Genomic DNA, 22998 nt, shown 5'->3' with positions numbered 1-22998 from the left:
GATACATTTATGAGAGTTCCGGTATTTCTAAGTTATATGTTTATGAATCAATTTATGTAGTAAAATATGTATCTTTTCCAGTCCTGAGTATTGACATTTATATTTTCCAGTGCCACTTACTTCAGTGTTGTGTTTGTAGATATGTTTTAAGAGATGCAGTACCTATGAAATGGAACATAGGGATTTGAGTAAGAAAAGTAGTGTACTCACCTTATCTATGTAAGCTTTGTAAAGCATTGCATAAGTCCTTTTAGTGCTATGATAGTGTGTACAAATGTTTTCAAGGATTGCTAGCAGAGCATTAATACATTAAGCAGTTTGATCCCAAACCTGCAGTGAATGTAACTGTGAATAATGCAGAGGATGTAACACATTTTGCTTCTGGGCTTTGTGATTTCTCTCTGTTGACTCTGTATTTAGATCTTTTTGGCTTACAGATCTTTTTCATTTAATTAAAATTCAGCCCAACTAGTATATTCAAAATGAAAATAATTCAAGCTGTGGTAGAGCCTGAAATGCAACACATATCATTTGCAATTTCTAATGTTTTTACTAATTCATAGCCAATTCACGGCCACAGAGTAGACATTGCCAGTTGCCTGAATGGCTCTAATGGAGCCACTTTCTGCTCACTCCTTAATCTCACTCTGTTCCCCCAGACGGATTAAATTGCTAGTGACAGTATAAGTCTATTTCCAGAGTGCATGCTTTAAGGAACATATCCTGCTTTATTTTTCGAAAACTAGTCATCCAGTCACAGCAGAGTGATTGAGGGCACTTAATTCAGGAGCATAAGATTTGTCTGCAATTAATGGAAAAGACAGCACAAGCCTCCAAAGGAGAATTAACATAACCTAATCTGTAATGTGTTTTTCCAGTCTTAGTAAAGGACCTGGTACTGTGCATAAAGCCAGATGAAAGACAGAAGTGGGCACACTGAAATGTCTGAAGTCATACCTGATGTGGGATTTCACAACTAATATTTCTGTCTGCTTGAGCTTTAGATACTGCATTATCTTTGATGGAATAAGTACCCACTGAATGAAAAGAGCAGTGGCCTTTGGGGATGCTTGGCTGCAATTTAACTGTGGTGGGTGAATTAATAGTTGTGTATTTTTAGAAGAGACTTTTAGCCATAAACTAGAAGGACATGTCCCTTAGAAAAGTGAGGGTTTTGTTTTGTTTTGTTTCTTATTTTGGGTCACTTTGAAAGAAGGGATGCAATACTTTTGGAATGGAACAGACACAAGAAGATTGATAATGGATGTGGAGATTTTTTTCCCCAAGAAGCATGCAGTTCCACTCAGTGGAAACAAACTCTAAGTGGAAAGCACATTAGCACTGTGCTAAGCCTAAGCCAATACATCCATCTCAACACATAACTCCTTGGTGTATGCAGCTGATGTACGTATGTTCATCTCAGACAATGGACAGGGCACAGAATCTGTACACATCCTCCTTAGCCAAGTGAAAAGGTCATTCCCAGAAGGATGAGTTGTGGGTTCTGGTCACTCTGCAAAGAGGTATGTGCTTATTCTTACAGTTTTCAGCTGCTTTCAGAAGCCAGCCAATGCATGGGAGTGCAGCCTGAACTGCTCTTTAGGACCTTGAGCACATGACACAGCTCAGTGTGTCTCTGTCTTTCATCTTTCACTTTCAAGTCAAAACAACTTTTATGATACTAGAGCTTAAAACATAATTTTTTTCAGATGGAAAGCACAAAGGCAAGTGTATAGGTTTAGCTGTCAAACATAGTTATAACTTATGAAAATCCATGACATCATATTCAGTGTAACTATGCTAGACTACTGTCACGGAGTTGACTAGATCAATCTACATCAGTGACAGGACGAACAAAGGGCAGAAAAGCTTATTCAAATAGAAGATCATTCTAAAAAGTGTCTTAAGCTTTCTGAAGTAATAAGGGAATCAAGGTTTTGAAGTGGTACTGTGACTTTATATGGATATTTCATAGCTACTTCTTAAACTTGTCTAGCTCATGCTGTCAGCAATGAGAAGCGCTCTCCAAGTAATTTTAGGCCTTGTTACTGGTGCTGCTTTGTTAGATAATGAAAGACCTCTCTGTTTCTTCTAGAGGAAGTGTGTTCATAAATAATGTAGTACATACTATTTAACAGAACACAGTAGGAAATAGCAAACAGGCCATTTTCTGGTTCAGAAAACCAAGCTTTCTTTTAAAGACTGTTGCTCCAAACATGCTCTTTTCACTTAATGTAATTGACATTGAGTGTGCAATCAGGTCCAGTAGGCATAGACAAAAGTTTTCTCCAGCACAGAATAAATTTTTTGGATATCTCTTTTAGCTGTTCTACTAAGTTTTACTGGCAATATCTACTGATGGCTCAGTGTCTCGTATGTCAGTTAATGTTTTGATCTCTAGCTAACTCTCCAAGACCACCATAGGGTTCTGATGGAATGCTTGTGTGGACATCAATCTATTTGCATGGTAAAGAGCCAAATGTTAATAGAACAACATTGCACAACCTCATAATTGTGCTTGATTAATAGCTTGCAGTTTTTCAACTTGCCAGAAACTGGAATAGAACTAAGAACTAAGTTAATTCTTGTATCAAACGATAGAACCACTATTACCCAGAACACAGTCACATCCTTTTGCCAATCCACTGGTAGCAGAAAATCAACAACAAAGATCTTATAGTTTAATGGAAGATACTAATCAAACAGGTTTTCAGGTAGCTTACACAAGACTGAGTAGACTATGTACCAAAAGAGAGAAGAACATTTAAACAGCTGTGATTTTCTGCCTTCATTACTGCATACTTTTAAATGCAAACTTTCCATGGAGCCCAAAATCTCCATCTCTTTTTCTTTTGAAAATAAAAGCTGAATTTCTATGAGTAGGGAAAAAAAAAAGATTGTTTTCAAGTCAGCTCTTTATGCATGCAGTTGAGAAACAGATAAAAAGTTCTCCAAAGTTTATGTTGTTTTAATATTTTGGCCTGATCAGGGTAGAAGGAAATGAATGGAAATAAGAAAAATAAAATACCAATGAATCTATTGAAAAAAAAGCAAGAGAAAAACATAGCATTTAGATGAGCATTGTAATGAATTCATTGGAAAAGTTAAGGAGACTACTGTGCCCAAACGTTTCATTGATATATTTGAATTCCATTGTTGACAAAAATAGTGTTGACTACTTAAAGGATGTGGGTTTTCAAATCCAGAACCAGAGTATTTTGATTTTCCAGTGCAGATGACTGTCTGAATTAAAACTCTGTGTGCATGCTGTGTTTAGATTCAGAAACTGATAGAAACAGCAGGTGGTGCCTCAAAGAATTTTGCATGGATAGATTACAATACTAGTCAGATGTCACGGGCTCTTCTACTGTCAAATGTGATGATTTATTTAAACTTGGAAGTTGTTTCTGCACTGATCCTTTGTGGTCTGTCCAGCAAGTAAGTAGTCTCAATTGTTTCAGGGTTTTTGAACAGTATTTCTGGCATATATTTGCCTGTTTTTTTGTTTGTTTGTTTTTGGTTAGTTTTTCAGTTGTTGTTTTGATTGATTGGTTTGGTTTTATTTTGTTTTGAAGGATGTTATAAAACAAAGGAAAATCCTTTATATTTAAGATTAATGATTCGTACTTTATCCACAACATCCTGAATGTTCAAAAATCACAGAATCATGGGCACTGGAAAGGACCTCTGGATATCATCTAATTCAACCCCACTGCTAAAGCAGGTTCCCTAGAGTAGGTTACGCAGGAAAGAGTTCAGGTGGGTTTTGAATATCTCCAGAGGAGTCCACAGCCTCTCTGAGCAGCCTGTTCCCTAATGCTCTATCACCCTCAAAGTAAAGATGTTTTTCATGTTTGTGTGGAGCTTCCTGTGTTCTAGTTTGTGCCTTGTCCTATTTTTGGACACCACCAAAAAGATCCTGGCCCCATCCACTTGACACCCAGCAGTTAGATATTTATAAGCATTGATTAGATTCTCCCTCAGTCTTCTCACCTCCAGGCTGAACAGACCCAGGTTTCTCAGCCTTTCCTAATAAGGGAGATACTCCAAGCCTCCGATAATCTTTGTAGCTCTCCACTGGTCTCTCTCTAGAAGTTCCCTGTCTTTCTTGAACAGGGGACCCCAGAACTGGTCAGAATATTCCAGATGTGGCCTCATCGCGGCAGAGTAGAGGGGAACGATCAGCTCCCTTGACCTGCTAGCCACACTCTTTTTAATGCACCCCAAGGTGCTATTAGCCTTCTTGGATACAAAGGCACACTGCTGGCTTATGGCCAACATGTTGTCCACCAGGACATTTAAGTCCTTTACTGCAGAACTTTCCAGCAAGTCTAACCTCTGTTGATGTATGTGTTTATTCCTTTCCTGGTGTGGGACTCTACACTTGCCCTTATTGAATGCCTTAAGAGTATTCCCCAACCAGTTCTCCAGAATACTAAGGCCTTGCTGAATGGCAGCACAGCTTTCTGCTATGTCAGCCACTCCTCCCAGGTTTGTATCATCAGAGATTCACTGAGAGTGCATTCTATCCCTTCCTCCAAATCATTCATGAAGATGTTGAATAAGACCAGCCCCAATACTGACCACTAGGAAACCCTGCTAGCTACAGATCTCCAACTCAACTCAACTCTGTGTCACTGATCACAGCTGTCTGAGCTCTGCCAGCCAGACAGTTCTCAATCCATCTCACTGTTGTCCAGTCATTTGTCTCAAAATTCCTAATCTTACTTACAAGAAAGTTATGGGAGACAGTGTCCAAAACCTTGCATAAAGTCAAGGTACACAACATCCATTGCTGTCCCTTCATCTTCCCATCTGGTCATGACATCATAGAGGGCTATTAGATTGGTCAAGGATAATTTCTCCTTGGTGAATCCATGCTGACTACTTCTGATAACCTCCTTTTCTTCCACTTCCTTGGAGATGACATGCAGAATAAGCTGCTCCATCGTATTCCCAGGGATGGAAGTGAGGCTGACTGGCTTGTAATTTTCTGGCTCCTCCTTCTTGCCCTTTTTAAAGACTGAAATGACACTGGCTTTCCTTTTGTCCTCAGGCACCTCTCCCATTGTCCTTGACCTCCATCTCCTTGATGACACAAAGTGACTTGGCAATCACTTCTGCTAGATCCTTGACCTCTCTCACTGGATTTAATTCCAAGTGGGCCTCAGCCTTCCATGTTGCATTCCTGCATGCCCTGGCAATGTTCCTATATTCCTCCCAAGTGTCCAAATGAAACCACTTAAGCTTAACCTACCCACTGTGTTTCATTGTGCAACCCAGAGACAGGACTAGAGGCAACGGGCACAAACTGTAACAAAGGAGGCTCCCCCAACAACAACACCAACAACGAACAAACAAACAAACAACCAAACAAAAAGTTCACTAGGAGCCAAAGCTCCAGTGGTGCACACATTCTCAATTTAGGATTTATATTTTAACTGCTTGCCAATTTAGAAGAGAAAGGAAGAAAGGAAAAGAACTGTGGCTTTTTCAGCATTTAATATCAGTCAGAACATTTTAGGATGCTCATACAACAATAAAAACAATCTCATCTTTTGTCTCAGAGCTATGGAAAAAATCTGTCATAAACAGGGCTGCTGTTCAATTTTATTTTACATTCATTTGTACTGATATTGAAAATGAGCAACAAGGGAGACCACAGGTGCTAAAGCACTAAAGAACTGGAAATCAAATGCAATGTTTCATTTTCAGCCAGAGGCAGGTTACAGTGTTTCCTGGGAAAATGCTTTTAATAGAAAGAAATTTTGCAGTAAACTGATGGTGACATTAAGCAGAATTGACTATAATTGATTAATGTAATCTGCATATTTTATCGTTATCTGAAATGTGGTTACCATATAATGAAAATTTTGTGACACTCAAAGGCTGTGCACAAGGTTATATCTTCTAGCATAAATCTGAAAGCACAGAAGGGTTTGGAGGAGTACTTTAAATTGCCAAGGATGATCTGGCTGATAAAAACTAAGTACAAAATGAATATTAATGTTTAGTGCAGTAAAATTAGCTGACTCTTTGAAGATTGCTGGTACTTAACCTTTTCTGGAGTACAGTGATCGGCTTTAAACAGAATTTTACAATTATTTTGCTGTTACAATTTTATGTTTGTTTGATGTGTGTGATGGATTTGGACCCAGTCAGAGTGCTCATGGGAGATGGGGAGTATTTTGGAGAGGGTAGCAGGGACAGTGCTCTGTGAGTATTCAGGAGGGGTGTTGTAGGATGTTTTCTCTGGCACGTTGGCCAGGCCAGTTTAGTACCAGTGGCCACTTCAGCTATGGATAAGCTCCTTTTAAATGAATGCACATCTGGTGTTTTCTTTGTAAATCTAAGGAATGGCATAATGTTCACAGTGTGAGATTTCCCACAGGAAAATCCTTGTCACCCAACAGGCTTCTTTCTAATCCTTTCTCAGTCTTTCAATATAAAAACTGATATCGGACAGTATTTTGCAGCTGGCAAATGTAACGTGAACAGAACAAATGCATAGTTGTGAAATGGCATTTCAGAGAAATTAAGCTGACACAGCTTTTATTATAGTTTTTGCAGGTCACTCCAGACTTTCTGCTTAGTGTGGTTTCCTCTTGTTATTGGGACAATTTTTGAAAAGACAGATGAAAGTCAAGATACTTAGATTTTTCTGTAAATTGCCAAAGGGTCACTTTCCCTTCCAGTGAAGATGCAATATCCTTATCTTCTTAACTTTTGTATTTTCACTCTGATGGGTCATTCAGCACCACCACACTGCTCTCTCATTTCCCAACCTCAGAAGAACACCAGGGAGAGAATACCATAAGGTTATATTGGGTTGAGATAAGAACAGGGAGATCACTCACCAATTACCATCACAAGCGAAACAGACTCACCATAGTGATAATAAGTTTGTAGCAGTAAGAACCAAAAGCAAACTAAAAACAGTCCGTAACACTTCATCTCTGCCACTCCTCCATGGTCACGCTCTGCCCCTGCTCCACACAGGGTCTCTTTCACAGGATGCTGTCCTTCTCCAGCTGATCCCACATGGTCTTCCCCCAGACTGCAGCACTCATAGTATGTGGCTCTGTACCTTCCAGCACTGTTCCAGCACTGTCCCCACAGCCCCCAGCTCCCCCAGCCCTCCTGCCCACCATGGGCCATTCTCCTCAGGCTGCACCTCCAACCTAGGCTGCTCCTGCAGGGGTATCCATGGGCTGCGGGCTTCAGGCCTCATCCACTGCTGCACCATGGGCTTCTCTGTGGCTATACAGGAAGATCTGCTTCATGTGGTGCCCATGGGCTGCAGGGATGCAGCCTTCTGGACTGTGGGCTTCTCCTGGGCTTCAGGAAGCTTCTTCTTCATGCCTGGGACATCTCCTGCCCTCCTTCTGCGATGACCTTGCTGGCTGCTCCTCTCCCATTTCTCCTTCCTTTCTCCCAGCTGCCGTTGTGCAGCAGTTTTTCCCCACCTTAAATCTGGTCTCCCAGATTCACACCTGGTGTTGCTCAGCTCTGGCAGCAGTGGGTCCATTTTGGAGCAGCTGGAGCTGACTCTGACTTGACATAATCAGGTCAAATATTCTAAATTTTGCAATGAAGATTACTGGAGTTCTTGTTGGAGTCACAGGCTGTGACCTCACTCAAATATTACCATCATCCTGCCCCTTGTTCAAGTTATATTAAAATAACAAACTTGTCAGAGGTAAGTTTGACTTCTTTAGGAGTAGTACATTCTTAAGTCACTCTCTCATGGTTCAAAGTTAAGGTCAGGTTCAGGCTGCTTCACCAGGGAGTTGAATGTTATCTGAATTTTCCATCATCTCAGTACTTTGCACATTTCATGAAAAGGAACCAGCTAATGAATTAGTATTAGAACTGCTATAATCACTACTCATTAAAAATCAGAGTTTTTAGTCTTAGACTCGTTTGCAGCTTATATTGGACTAATATCTGTACAATTTTCCATTATGAGAAAATTAGAAAATGTGTTCTTCCATCTTTGCAGAGAAGAATCACCATCATAGCTGAGATGACTGAGAATCTATTTGCAAGCAATTTTACTTAAGTTCAGCTACTGTCAGACATAAAATCACGATATATGTAATATTACTATAACAGATTCATCTATTAACTCCTCGTGACACCTTTGTGAGAAATCCAAGTACTTGCACTGTCACTAAAGTTTATTTGTCTAAATTAATGACACGTGAGTAGTTAGATTTTCTGAATAGTAGAGGAAAAAGTAATTTTACCACTGAAAATATGTTTGTTTCCTTTTCATTATGCAAAACCTAATCATTCTGGGAAAGAAAAAGCAGGTGAAACTTGCAAATTTGTGTACAACTATGACATGTGACATGAAATGTCTCATTTGCATGACATTAAAATTCCAAATCAGAAATAGTGCTTGTGAAAAAAAGTGCAACCTACTGTTTGATTGTTCAGATGTTTTCATTTTTCTGTTATTTGAAATATTTTGTATGTTTTTGGAGCAAATTCAGATATTTAACCATTTTAATCTGTGTTATTGCTATTAGACTCAATGTTTGACCATTATTTATGAAATTTCTTTTCCTCCATCGTTTTTCAGAGGTCTGGCTCCCTCCACCAGTGTGGGTGACCTCCACTGATGTGCTTTCAGCATCATTGCATGATAAGGAAGGAGAAATAGAAAAAAGTTTTCTCTTTATTTAGTGGTAGGATCCTCAAATACTCTTGCTATCTTCATTTTCAAAACTGTGGTTTATCAAGGCTTTCATAAATAATTATTGGCAGTCAAATTGCATGAAAATGCACTTTATAATACAGCTTATCAGACAGGTATTTAAACTGTTGGGTTCAAAGCCCTCCCTGTTCTCCTGCCTCGGCTACTATGGCAATCAAGTGAAAATAGCTACTGTGTGCCAACAAAAGTATCTCTGAATTTCATTCTTAAAAAAGCACCCCTAAGAAAGTGAAAAGCCTCACCTTTATGTATATACACATCAGAAAGCTGGCATTTCATTCATTAAAAAAAAAAAAAAAAAAAAAAAAAAGTCAGTTTCAATATACTCAGTAAAAACAGGGATTCCTAGAGACCATAGAATCATAAAATCCTGAGATGGAAGGAACCTGTGAGGGCCATTTAGTCCAACTGCCCTGCAATGAACAGTGACACCACGGCTGGATCAGGTTGCCCAGATGCAAACCTCTTTTCAAGTGTTTAGGGAGGGATCTTCTCTGCATCACATTACCATTGCATTTCAGAGTGTAAAGTGTTAATGTGGAAACTTGGTTAACAGTGGACATTCCCTAGAAAAAGACATAGAAGAGTTAAAGAGGATCATTGCTACTTGCACAAGCTTCCCAGCTGCATTTCTGAGGGGTGCTCTCAACATTATCCTTCAAAAAAAAAAAAAGCTGCAGGCAAAGACAGCGGGACCAGAGAAACAAAGGCTGCAGTACTTCTCTGCATGCCTTGCAACAGTCATGATCCCTGGATTTGCAACTGGAAGCAGCTGTAAATAGATCTCCTGTGCACTCTCTCAGCTATGATTATAATGAGCAATCAGAGCCACTGAAGTGTTACATTACTTTCTAGATGAAGCACTTGTAATACTACATTGAGCTCATTTGAATACTAATTAGTAATAGCATCTTTTAAACAAAATGTGCAGCATTGTGAGAAACATTATTAGAAATGAATTTTATATTTGACACTGCCTTAAGTGCACACATCTATGTTATAAGTGTTCTTTAATAAAAAAAAAAGATTCACCTAGTGCGTGGCAAGCAATTATACTTAGGATAAAATAGCTTAGATTTGCAAATGCTTTCATTCTTTAGGTATACAACACACCACGCCTAGCTAGATGCAATCACATTTCCAAATGAGACAGAATAACACTGTCATAATCCTGTGCTGTTTAATTTATTTTCTTCCTAGAAGGGATATCTTGTTAATTGCTATTCGACACTGAACCATTGTTTCTGGAGAACTCTTAACATCTCCAAGATTAGCCTCCAGAAATTATATATCTAGAGTCCCTAATAGAGTACACAGAGCACTCTAGAAAGCACTACACAACTTTCATTACTGTTCAACTCATATTCTAGATCACTTATGTATTGCTTAAGAGCATATGTCCCAGAGTGGTTCTTGTGGCATTCCTCTACTAACTTTCCTACAATGGACAACTATCTCCTAACTTGATGAGCAGTCCAACTGCTGTCTCATTAAGGCAGCCAGTTCCACTTTTTTTTTGTTTGTTTTGTTTTTTTTTTTTTGTTAGAGTGTATTCAGGCATCTATCTTACATAGTCCCTCACTAGTTTTTGAATCCAAAAGAAGCTTGAGCATGAAATAAGTATGAGATTTCCATCACTCTAATGAGGTGTGGCTAGTCAGAAATTTCTGCATCTAAGTGTTGTAAGCACTGGCTTCTATAGGCTGGAATACAACTGATGGGGAATTCAGATGGCCACAATCCAGGGTTTAGGATCAAAATTGTGTTTAAATCCTGGGCTTTTAAGTTCTTTATAGCTGTGAGCTAAGTGAGCAGGTTTTATGCAGTAAGATCAGGAAAGGCTTGCTATATCTATGCATGTAGACATCATCAGTACCACCAAACTACTGCCTATGTGCTTCAGTGGATTTGTTCTGCGTGCTTGTATTTAAGGAACATCCTTCATTAGATGGATGATTAAGCAGGTAGTTACCTATAAGTGTGTACTTAGCTCTTTCATTATTAAATTGATTCAAAATATATGAATAAATGAATTCCCAAACTGAAACTTCAGTTTCTTTTATAGTCAGAGGTAAGCACATGCATATGCTAGAGCCCTGATTATTTGCTCCTAGGAAATACAGTAAAAGTTTTTCACTCTGGTTCTACATAAAATAGATTAGGCACTGATTTTTCCTTACCAAACTTTCTCTATGGTAAAAATACTCTTTCAATCATTTCCTTCATGTAACCAAAAAAAAAGCTCTTTATAAAGCACTGAGCTATTGTACAGGTGGAGTTGACTTGTATTTCAGCTTGATAATCTAATAATATAATGCACTGCAAATGAATTCCCTGAGAACTTCAAAGCATTTCTTTTCACATATGTCCCTATACTTAAAGACAGAATGTATTTTGCAAATCTTAAGATATGAACATTTAATCTATTTATTCCACTTTTTAAAAAATTCAGTCTAATAGAACCAGTTGAAATTATCATAAATGACTGAGAAAAAAAAAAGGATAGAGCTATTTCATTTAATTATCCTGTTTGTATATTTGAAAAAAACAATACATTTTGATTACACAGAGATTTGAAATTGTGGAATATAATTCATGGAGATCAAGATGATTGTTTGCTGGATAATTAGGTATTTTAAAATTCTACTATTTTTGTCAGCATACAGAACCCTCTGAATTCTTAACATAAATACATATAATCAAATTTTCAGCATGTTTGATAATTTAACAGCTTGCTGAATTAGCTAAACCATACGACAAACTTTCTAGTGTCCATAACATTTGTATCAATTTAAGGTAACTGTTCACCCTCTCTGTCTCTAAAAACAGGATTAAAATTTATAAAAAATCACTTCTTAACAATAAAATAAATAAAGGTAGAAAAATGCTATAAAACTAGATAAGTGATCTCAGGAAAGTGAGAATGATAGCAAAGGAAAACAGAATATTTTCTTCCAACCAGTGTTAACAAATCTATGCCCTCTCTTCTCACGTTGATGCCCCCCACCATCTACCCATATCTCTGCCTTTGGACCTAAGAGCAGTGGATAGGGGAACATTAACCAGGGAACAGAGTAGGCAATAGAAAGTTTGTGTATTCATCATTTTTCCTGCACGTACTTTAAACTGTAAGAATTAGTATGGAACTGGAGTACTAACAATTCTTTGATTAGACTTTTACCACTCCACTACGATGAAGAAAAAAAAAAGATTGCAAATAAGATATTTTTTTGCTCACAGTGTAGTGGAAGTTCAATCTACTTTATAGCTTGCATGCCACAAATTGGTAATTAGCCTTGCATAAATAAAAACATGACATTTTGTACTCTCATTAAGAGCAAGACTTCTTCTGGAATCTGAATCCACCCTGAATACAATGGTCCCTAGTTGTGATCAGAACTATTAAGATAAAAATCTTCAAAGGAAGCCTCTTTAAATATGGCAGTTGTGCATTTCTATTGGATCTCTTGATTTCCTGCATGGGCTTTTCAAACTTTTTGTTCAAATACGTTGGTTGCATTCATTGAGCATCATTATCTAATTTAGTTTTATAGTTATTTCATCTCTCGATTAGTTTTGTGCAAGCATAGGTGTATCTGTAGGTTTGTGAACTCTCTTGCCACTATGAGCTTTCTGGCACATTCTTTATGTAGATTATATCTTGTTGGTCATGATAGCGACTACTTGTGATCTCCTTTTTGGTGCACACCACTTAAATGTGTTAACTTCTCTTCTACAAGTTTATTTCCTTTGCACAGATTTACGAACAATTTTTGTTCAGATGTTCTGGCTTTTCCCATGTCGGTGGACATTTTGTCATCCCGTTCTTCTACTGATCTATCTATGATTTCCCCATCAACTAACTAAAAACAATATGATCTACATACAAGTTAGCACCTCTTTATCATTGAGATGTTTTATTTCATTAAGAAATATATTGGGAACTAACACAATGTGCACAAATCTCTGCATATATGTTCAAAAATTCCTCTATTATAAGCAGTGTTCTTTTTTATACACCTGTATTTACTTACAGGGTGTCTGTGCCTGCAGATTCTGTAATATGACAGGAGTACATCTACTCTCTTAGCTCTGCTGTGCAAACTCTCATGTCCTGACTATATCCATTGTCTTCATTCCTTGACCTGGACTGAAAATTACTTCTCTAAAAATGATACTCAAGGGATGGCTGAGCATTTAGCTTCACTTTATACTCTGCTGAATCCTTTCCCTATTCTCAAATTCCTTTCTAATCTCCGATTTTTCCTCAGTATTTTTCTCTGCATTCTTCTCTTTAGGACCTAGGATCTGAATGATTTTGAACTCCAAAACGCATTATATCTGTTCTGATTTACTCCTTTCTCTAGAGCTCAGTTATTACTGTTGCTAGCATCAGCATTACAGACATCTTAGGTTCTGCATTTATGTCCAGATTAAAAATAATTGGTTTGCATTTTGTGAAACTTCATGCTCATTAATTTTCTTCTGCAGCATTGTCCATTGATCTTCTGAACAGCTCTTCTCCAGCAACAGTGCTGTGATTTTCAGCTTTGTCTGTTTTCTGCTCTGTGCTTTCATTTGCAAGTTCTTGTCAGATAGGAAATACAGTGCAATTCTCTTATTGTTCTTCAAATGCACTTTGTTTCTTTTTATGGCTATATTTGTTACACTATAAGATCCACTTGTATTTGTGCAGTTTATCTATGTGTTTTCCTCAGTTCCTGCTTCAGTTTTGTTTTGTTTTGTTTATCTTCCTTTTATTCTTGAATATTCTGGCATTTTGGTTTTATCAGCCTACTTTTCATTTGTCAATCTGGATCACATAATTTTGTTTACTGTACAAATTCTAGTTGCTCCTTCCAGTTGTTTTAATTAAGTGTACTCGTCCATCTTCCAGTCAGAAACAAATTCTCTCTCAGGGTCAGAACATACACTTCTAAAATTGTAAGGCTGTTTTCTCATCAAGAGATAATTGATCATTGTTCTTGGCCTTTATATTGCTACTGCTTTGCCTTTGCAGAGGTCAGTATTCGTCTAATTTCTGCTGAGGAGTTTTATAATTAATTTTCCCTGCTTTGGTCAACTGGAACTTAAGATAACTTAGGGGAACTTCTTAATTTCCCTCAAGTTAACTTTAAGGGGAAATGGCTGCAAGATCAAAGAGGGTAGATTTAGGTTGGTAAAAGTCTTTCGCAGTGAAGGTGGTGAGACACTGGCACAGGTTGCAGATAACATGTAACAGATGTTAATACTCCATCCCTGGAGACATTCAAGGTGAGGCTGGATCAGGCCCTGGGCAACAATCTAGCTGTGGTGTCATTGCAGGGGGGTTGGAGTAGATGATCTCTTCCCACTCTAAGGGTTCTATGATTCTATGATTCTAACTTAGGAAATACCACAGATGTTTCAAAATATCTGTTATCTTATATGAGGCAGTGAGTTATGAAAACATGCCTCAGGTTAAGGGTGGTGTGTCTGACAAAAACCATGTGAGGACAAAGAAAGTCTGAAGCACAGCTCGTGACAGTAGCTGTTTTGGGACATGGAATATAATGCTATATATTACTTTGAGATATGAAGGGAGTTGGTGCACAGAGGGAGAGAATGATGTTAGGATCTGGTGGATAATGGTTTCTGGAGGGTGCTGCACTGAACCAGGGCATAATTAAAGATAATAACCTGATAGTAAAGAAGGTGCATATTATTAACATGAGGGTCAGTATTAGGAGAGATTGCCAACACTGATCCAGAAGCCCAGGAAATCTATTAAATTTATTCTTATTATATACCAAAACGGATTTGATCCGAAGTTTTTTTTTTTTTTGTAACATTCAGTGCCTAATAACACTTACTACCTTAACTGTATTTTGTTTTTTTTTCAGATAGTTCTCTACAGTGGTTCCATCACATTTTCAACATGTGTTGTTCTTACCACGGTTTGGTTCACTTCTACATGAGCAGGTTTAAGCTGCTACATTACTTTTGGGAAAACTCACATGCTTAGTCATCCTCACTGGGTCAGGGAAGCAAATCTTCATACAGTGCTTACATAGACTATGAGTTCTTACTCTTTGATATTTTTCCTGAAGGAGCTTCTCTACTTTAACAACAAACACTTGCAGTAAAAGAAATATTTTCTGACATATCACACTTGCAGGAAGAGGTACGAAGTGAAAATTCATTATTTATGAGTTCGATGAAAAAAGCATCATTAGATATATTCAGGAAGAAATGCTGTCTATGAATATCTATAGGTCTATAAATATCTAAGGTGTGGGGGGCATAATGGCGAGGCCGGACTCTTTTCAGTGGTGAGTGGAGACAGGACAAGGGGAAATGGCCGGAAACTGCAGCATAGGAAGTTCTGCACAAATGTGAGCAAGAACTTCTTTACAGTGAGGTGACGGAGCACTGGAACAGGCTGCCCAGGGAGGTGGTGGAGTCTCCTTCTCTGGAGATGTTCAAGACCTGCCTGGATGCCTACCTGTGCGACCTGGTGTAGGGAACCTGCTTTGGCAGGGGGGTTGGACTCGATGATCTCTGGAGGTCCCTTCCAACCCCTACAATTCTGTGTGTGTGTGTGTGTGATTTTGCTGTCTCTAACACCTGCAGAGATACCTGCTGAGCTGTAACGGAAAGCATACATTGAACCTAGGAAGGTTATAAAATGATGCCTTTTCAGAATCTGTGAGTTTATGGAGAAGAGAAGAATGTCATTGCTGTCGTTTCAACAGTGCAAGCATATGCATATCTTCCTGTGAGAGAAGTGTAGATTATAAAATCATGTTACTGATGTCAAAATAATCACATAAATATTATTTTTGCCTGTGTTTGAAAAATAATAGCTGTGATTTATATTTTAATGAAGTTTGTTGACTTTGTTATCAATAAATAACACATCAGCGGTTGTTCTTACAGTTTTTACGTCTTAGATATCTTCATGCTGCGAAAGAATAATCCGAGTATATACTAAGAAGCTCTAACTTCTAACCCAATCTTAAGCAAATTAATTTACTTGTTTTCTCTGATTAGGTTTTCCATCTGTAAAATGAAAATATACAAATGTACTTTCTTCAAAGTTACCGTTCTTACAGTATTTTTGAAAATTGAGGTTTAAACTCATCAGATTTTCAGCATTTCTTATTGCTATTTTGTATAGTAATGATAAATTTTGCATTCTGTTGTCACAGACAATTACATTAACTTGATCACTATTTTACACTTTGCTTTTTGTAGGGTAGCTACTATTAATGTGCATAACAGTTCACATTCTCTATTTCAAAGCCTTGTATAAAACAGTGGGGTGATGTTTCAGAATATTGCTCTGACGTAAATTTGGATTCTTAGCCTCATTTAATTGATAGAAAACTGAGACCAAAGACTGTCAAAATAAATCTAAGTGAGATGAACCATCATCTTAACCATTGTACACAGGACTGCATAGTTACCAAATATCAGAACTGGAACAGAAACTCAGACCTCATGTCTCAGATAAAGCCAGAGCAGTCTTTAATTTAGCAATACTAATATGTACAGTCTACAGGTATCATCTTTTGCATTTATGGAGTTAATTTTTCATTACTCAGTTTTAGAGTATTTAGCATTTTCTCACTGTGCTGATTAAATTGATAATTACACTGGTTTTACCATTCAAGCACTCAAAAATGATTTTTAAATCTTTAAATGGATTGTACTAAAAGTCTGTTTGCATTATGTTTTTTTCGTCATGTTCTCTGTAAAAGCTAAACCAATGCAAAATCAGTGGATTCCCAGTTCTAAAGAAACCACTCTTTTTCATAGGAGGAAGAACTGAGGAAAAGTGGAGAAGCTAAATATGCGCACTTGAGTGATGAGCTTCATGTATTAATTGAAGTGTTTGCTCCACCTGGGGAAGCATATTCTCGTATGAGTCATGCCTTGGAAGAAATAAAAAAATTCCTCGTTCCTGTAAGTGTCTCACAGTATTCTTCTGTGACTGTTCATGGTTTCACTACATTAAATTTGTGCCTTCTTTAAATGCCTTCAGCTCTAGAAAAAAATTAAATGGTCTGTCGAAGATTCAGATAAAGGAGATGCTAAACAGGCCATTAATTGTCGTAGTTGACCCTATAATATCTTTTCTTATTGTTTTAATGTTAATTTATCCTGGGGTTTTTTTTGGTTTTTGAGGAGAGAGTGGACTGTTTTTTTCTGGTTACAGTCATTAATCATTAGCATGCAAGTAAATTTTCAAGATTTTTGAATGTTTACATCTATAAAAGATTTAGATATGTCATAAGGTAACGACTTATCTAAAGTAATCAATGATTTTTGTCTGGAGAAAACATGAGCAAAACATTCCTCAGATTTTACACTGATTTTTCTGTTCAGACAGTTAGTCTTGACTCAGATCACAATTTAGCAATCCTCCATCAGCTAGGGAAGTGCTCAAGCAGTCACTAAAGCCACTTCTTTAGTACCTTTTCAATATTATTTAAACTAAACGCATCATTTTCTGAAATATTTACTGGCTGATTTTTCTTCAAGCTCCCTGAAATGGATTTTCTCTACATTTATACAGTAGTGTGTGACAATTTTGTACTTAAAATTGTTGTAGACTTTAAATATATACACACTAAGTATTAAGTACTACGTAAATATTTATATCTTCTATACAATATATATATATAAAGTACATGTTATATATATAATACTTTTGTACAGTATATTGAGTTATTGTCTGCAGTCTATACTGAGACTGCTAAGTGCTTTAAGCATGTTCAGAACTTGCATTTGTTAAGAAAATGAAATAGGAGCTTATTTCTATTTGTAGAAATGAATTGCAATAAATGTTCATATCTCTTAATAATAACAGGATTCAATTAATGTGTTTTTCTATGTGATATGACGCCAAGATCAGAGGTATTCAGATGAGGCATACATCTATTTGCATGGCAGAAATTAAATGTTTTATTTGGTTCTCGCTGGAGGTTCTGGATGTGAAGAAAATAAAATACATCTGCTATACTTAAGTACAGCATTTTAAACTTCAAAATTTTTAAAGCAATTATACATTTGTAGGAGTACAAGATAAGTAACTTAAATCATTACAAATAAGATTAATATTTGTTTTAAATAGCATGATTGATTGGCACCAAGTGAGGGACAGCAAAGAACCTGTTTTAAAACAGTTGACTTTATCTTACAGATTCTCCCATTCTATGCCATTTTATATTTCCTGATTAAAAAACAAGCAAACAAACAATAAACCAAACACAGATCATAAAATACTATTTTATATGTTCTTATATGGGAGAAAGCCATGAGACAAGAAAGAAGAAATTGATGATTTCTGAGGCTGTTGAACCTGCAGTACAAAATAAGATCATTGTTATAACACTGACAACATAGCATGGAATTGTATTTCAGCATCAAATTAATGGTGAGATTCCTAAAAAATGTGGAATGTTATAGCTAAAAATGGCAGCAGTGCTGATGATAAAGACTGCCAGCATTTGTCCTTTGGATAAACCTATTTCCAGTTCATGATCTCGCCAAGCTTTGTTTCTATAGATGGTTTCTTTTTAAAAAGATAGCTTCATATGTCTTCTTCGTTCTGAAAAGGAACCGCTGCGTTACAGTATTACAGTCATAGTCTCCATTTCTGTGTGCTCTTGATTTTTATCATCTATCACATATTCTGCCCAGCCTGAGAAAATCCATTCTGAGTGAAAAAGGGGGAGAGAGTACTCCAAAGAGAGAAGTATTAAAATTTACGGTGTATTACTGCTTCAAATATTAAAATATTTAAAATATTCAGAAACTGACCAAGCGTATCTTTTGTGTGACACATTATTTATTGATAAGGGTTGTATGTATTCTCCATCACCAATAAAACAGCTGAAATGGAGGAAATAAAAAAACCCAACAAATTCTTTGTTATGAGATCTGGAACCTTGCTGGCAGTGGCAATAATCACTCCAAACAAGTAACAATTATACTTTATGATTTGTTTGTTGGCTTTATCCCCTCTGCTTCATTTCAGATTTACAAGAATTTACAAAGCAATTATTAACTGGCTGGTTACAGCATGCGTCAAGGGGTTTACACTGAAAAAGCCTGCACGAGATAATTTCCATTTTGTTCCCTATTTACAACATCTCTTGAATTTGTTTTATGATGTATTGTTGTTTATAAGGCCTAATTTATTGCAGCAGTGAATATCAGAATTGCATTACAGGACTGGAAGCAGTAGAACCTAACAGTTTTATTTATACCAAATCAAGGATGTTATAAACTATTTAAATGAGTTTTCACATTGCTTATGAATTTTGTAAACTTAAGTGAAGTATCACCCTTAGAAATTACATTGATTGTTTGTGTCAGTAAGATGAAAGGACATTTTCATACCATATCTGTAAGTTGGAATGGGAATGAATTTTAAAGCAAGTACACAACAATCATAACAGAAAAAAAAACAGTTGTGGAATAGGGCAGAAGAAAGAAAAAAGAGAATAAACATTTCCTTAACTTATGCAAGGTTATAATGAACAAATGCCTTCAGTTTCGTTTGGATTAATTAGTTTTTGATCTTGCCAAAAAACAGCATTGAAATATTTATTTTTAAGGTTTCACCTCAAATTTAGAGGTAGAAAACAGTTGCCAGTTTATACTGGTTCTTCCAAATGTGAATACATTTCTAAGTCAGAAGCAGCTCAGCCTCAGGTGGTGTTTTGGGATCCCTCCAAGTGGCATTTAAATGTATGATTTAACCCAGGATGTCTGCAGCCTTCAGTTGTTCAGTGACTGACAAGCTGCTAAAGCCGAGCTGCTTCATTTACTGTCTGCTGCTTTCATTTCACAAATGGCTTGCAGTCTGCGTGGGAGCCACACTCAGGGCTTTGCTACCTGGTGAATAAGATTAATTTTGAAACTGACTTTGCTGGATCTTTTGTCTTTTATGCAGAATGTTGGCTTCTGGGGATGTGAGGAGACCTTACTAATGTCAACTAGAGATTGTACTCTGTTGTTTGATATGCCAAAAGAGCAAAGGGGATTGGAGTTTTGAAACTTAACTCCTCTGTGTAATATATATATATATATTTTAATTATTATTTATTCATTTATTTATTCAATTTTTTGCAACATAATAAAAAGGAAGACCACAAAATGCTTCTTAAAATCTATGTTTTAGGGTAAAAATCACATTTATGCTGATTATAATCTAAATTGTGTTAGCCAGCATTAAATATGTGGAAAGTACAAACAGTAGGGACTAGAGGTTATTTTTTATTATCGTTCTCACAACAATTAAATTCCTTACAAAGTTCATGGTTCCAGAAGTTATGGCTTTGAGAATAGCAGAATTTTAAGACTTTAAATTCTAATATCTTGATCATTTTGTGTTTATTTGTATTTGCAAATAGAGTAAGAAACATTCTCAGGTTTCTCCACCAGTGAAATAACCTTCACCAGAGAGTTTCAGGGAGTGGAAGGCAGGAAGGCACTGTGGCTGACGGCCACAGTGGAAAGGGTGGCCCTGGAACAGCTGGGGTAGAAGCTGGATTCAGAGCTCTCAGATATGGTGGGAACCTCAGAGCTGAGCTCTCAGGCATTTCCAGGTTTCAGGTATACAAAGAGCTGGGGTTACCCTCTGACTGCAGTCATTTTCTCTGTACCCCAGATTAGATAAGTGACATTGATCCAGATGACTTCTAGCGGTTCCTTCCAACCTTAGTCATTCTGAGTCAGGTTTCTTCTCTGCACCTCTGTGTGCTTTTTGTGAATACTAGAAGTGCAAGAGGTCTAAGTGAAGAAATGGCTCTCATAATTAACAAGGCCACTCTGATGTCTTAGCTTGTTAGTAAACCACGTTTTTAACCCAGCTGATGCACCATGCTTACAGATTACTGGAGTTGCAGTCACTGGATGCTTCATCTTTTTGTTACAGAATAGTTTAATCCCTTCTTTACCAAAATGGAGTAAAAATATTTCCTATCACAAGGAATTGTATGCATTTCTTTTGCATTTAAATTTTAGTATCTGATATTATTTTTCCCAAGATACTGATCTTTTGTTATTCGTAGCAGTAAAATTAACTTTCATCTAGACACAGTCCTGGGCAAGCTTTTCTAGGTGCCTTTGCTTGAGATGACCTCCAGAGGTGCTTTCCAACTTCAACCATTCTGTAAACCTGCCCCACAGATGGATGTACTTTGCATATTCACCTCTGTGGCCACAGATATAATAGAATCCTTTAGTGTCTGACAATCAACAACTTCTGAGCCCAGACTCCGTGACATGTAGGTCTGGGGTAAGGACCCACTGATATTGTGTCCCATTCCTTCAGAATGGGATCCAGAGACAGCAAATTAAAAAGAGAAATGTTTAAAAAGCCAATTATGGAGGAGTAGCCTAGAATATTTTTGTGCTCTGCTGATTTTAGTAAATGCTGTTAAAAATTTCCTCATCACTAATGAGCAATGAAATGCTGCATAATTTGTATTAGATATGACTATATCGTTCTGCTTTTACACACTAATATAGAACAAATATATATATATTCAACAAATTAATATTTCCGTATATTAAAGGGCTGTATGATCCTTAGAATCTTTAAGATTTCTGTGCTTCATAAGGTGCAAATTTTTTTCTGACAATCATTTCTACCCCTGTAAGCAGTACATTTCTATTTGCCACAGTTAGCATCCCTTGAGACAAGGACGGAAGCTGATATTGATCATTCATTTCACAGATGAGTGCTCTGTGATAGTGAGCTATTATGTAGAGGATAGTTTGCAGCTGGTGTGCCATGACTACTTCAAAAAGATTGTTTACAAATGTGTGGTCAGATGATCAGAAATTTAACCAATTATCTCTTAAGAGCTACTGTTCAGTTTATTTGGCTGCATGCATTTTCCTAGCTTATTATACCCGCTTTAAATTGATGCACCTTGGCAGTGCTCAAGGGCTGGGAATAAACATGTGGTCTTTTAATGCATTTCAGTTGATGGATGATTTCTTGTGATCAACTGTCTGTACATTTTGGCATTTTCTGGGTGTGTTTATCATATCAGACCCATCACAGGGTTCAGGGTGAGCTGCAGTCTGCTCCCTGCGTGCTGGCTAGTCTCTGAGGACACACAAATGCTGAGCTGCCCAGGGAGGCAGTTCTCAGCACCCGCAGAAGCAGAGCTCCGTGTTTCTCTGATGCTTTAATAAAAGACGTTCTTTCTGCCTTTAGAGAGCAGGTGAGTGCAGGATTTTATATTATCATTGGGAATTCCAAGCTTCCTTGTAGAAGCTTAAATCTCTTACTGAATAATTAACTTATAGAACATACACTCATAGAATGGCCTGGGTTTCAGCCCCCCTGCTATGTGCAGGGTCGCCAGCCACTAGACCATGCTGCCCAGAGCCACATTCAGCCTGGCACCCAGTCTTACTTGCTACAATTGATTACAATAATTTCCTTACCAGTAATTTAAGAAAAATAAGAATTCTCACTGATACAGCTTTCAGCATCAGCTCTTCAGTCTTCCTAACTAGAGGTGAAAAGTTATGGAAAAAAAAAAGAGCCTTTCGGTGAAACAAAGGTTACTAATTTTCTACTAAAGTTATTCACATCAATTGGTACAAAAAGAATGAGATCTGAGGGCATTTGAAAATAGACTCTGATACCGGTTTGTTTCAGTGGGAAAAATTAAATATTGAAGTACTTTAATCCCTTGAAGGCATATCTTTTTCTAATGCTTTGAAAGAAATCTTTTTACATCTAGAATATATTTCCTGTGTATATACAGGAACTTCTAGGTACTACAGTCCAAAATTGCTGATTGTCTGCTGTGCCATGTTGTGCTAACTATATTGCTGTATATACAACGTACAGTAATAATACAATGGTTTGGCTTTTGTAACAAGTATACAGAAATATGAGACATTTATTTTGCTCATTTTTACTAGTCATCTGAATTCCTTCTGTGCTGCAGTACAGTATGAAATCTCTATTTACATACCATTTCACATTCTGTGGTTTTATAATCTTACTTTTGTTTCTAAATAAGCAATATTATTGCTTTTTATTTCCAGGCTTTTTGTCCTACCTCAGATATTTCTGTAACTATGGTAGTGAACAGTGGCACAGTTCCAATCCAAAAAATAGACATCTTTTGTAGTCTTAAAAATAAATAATTTATACCTGCACATTCTACAAATGTACTTGCATATAAACTACAGCAATTATTTAAAACTATGATAAGGAAGTCATTTGAGCAGCTGTCTCAGCTGTGCTGGGAGCT

General features: G+C 37.0%; 1 protein-coding gene across 1 annotated transcript in view; it reads left to right on the top strand.

Moving 5' to 3' along the window:
* Positions 1–22998, top strand: part of KHDRBS2 (KH RNA binding domain containing, signal transduction associated 2) — a gene marked incomplete at its 5' end in the record, with an annotated part of 242716 nt that overhangs the window by 77246 nt on the left and 142472 nt on the right. Inside the window, one exon of the mRNA XM_042821016.1 lies at positions 16523–16669. Coding sequence (XP_042676950.1) covers positions 16523–16669 — 147 coding nt within the window. The remainder of the gene's footprint in view (positions 1–16522; positions 16670–22998) is intronic.

This window comes from Centrocercus urophasianus, unplaced genomic scaffold, assembly GCF_019232065.1.
Source record: "Centrocercus urophasianus isolate 14NV4802_14NV808 unplaced genomic scaffold, USGS_Curo_1.0 seq_10, whole genome shotgun sequence".
Lineage (NCBI taxonomy): Eukaryota > Metazoa > Chordata > Aves > Galliformes > Phasianidae > Centrocercus > Centrocercus urophasianus.
Note: the sequence above shows the minus strand (reverse complement) of the source record. Positions and strands in the feature narration are given on the sequence as shown.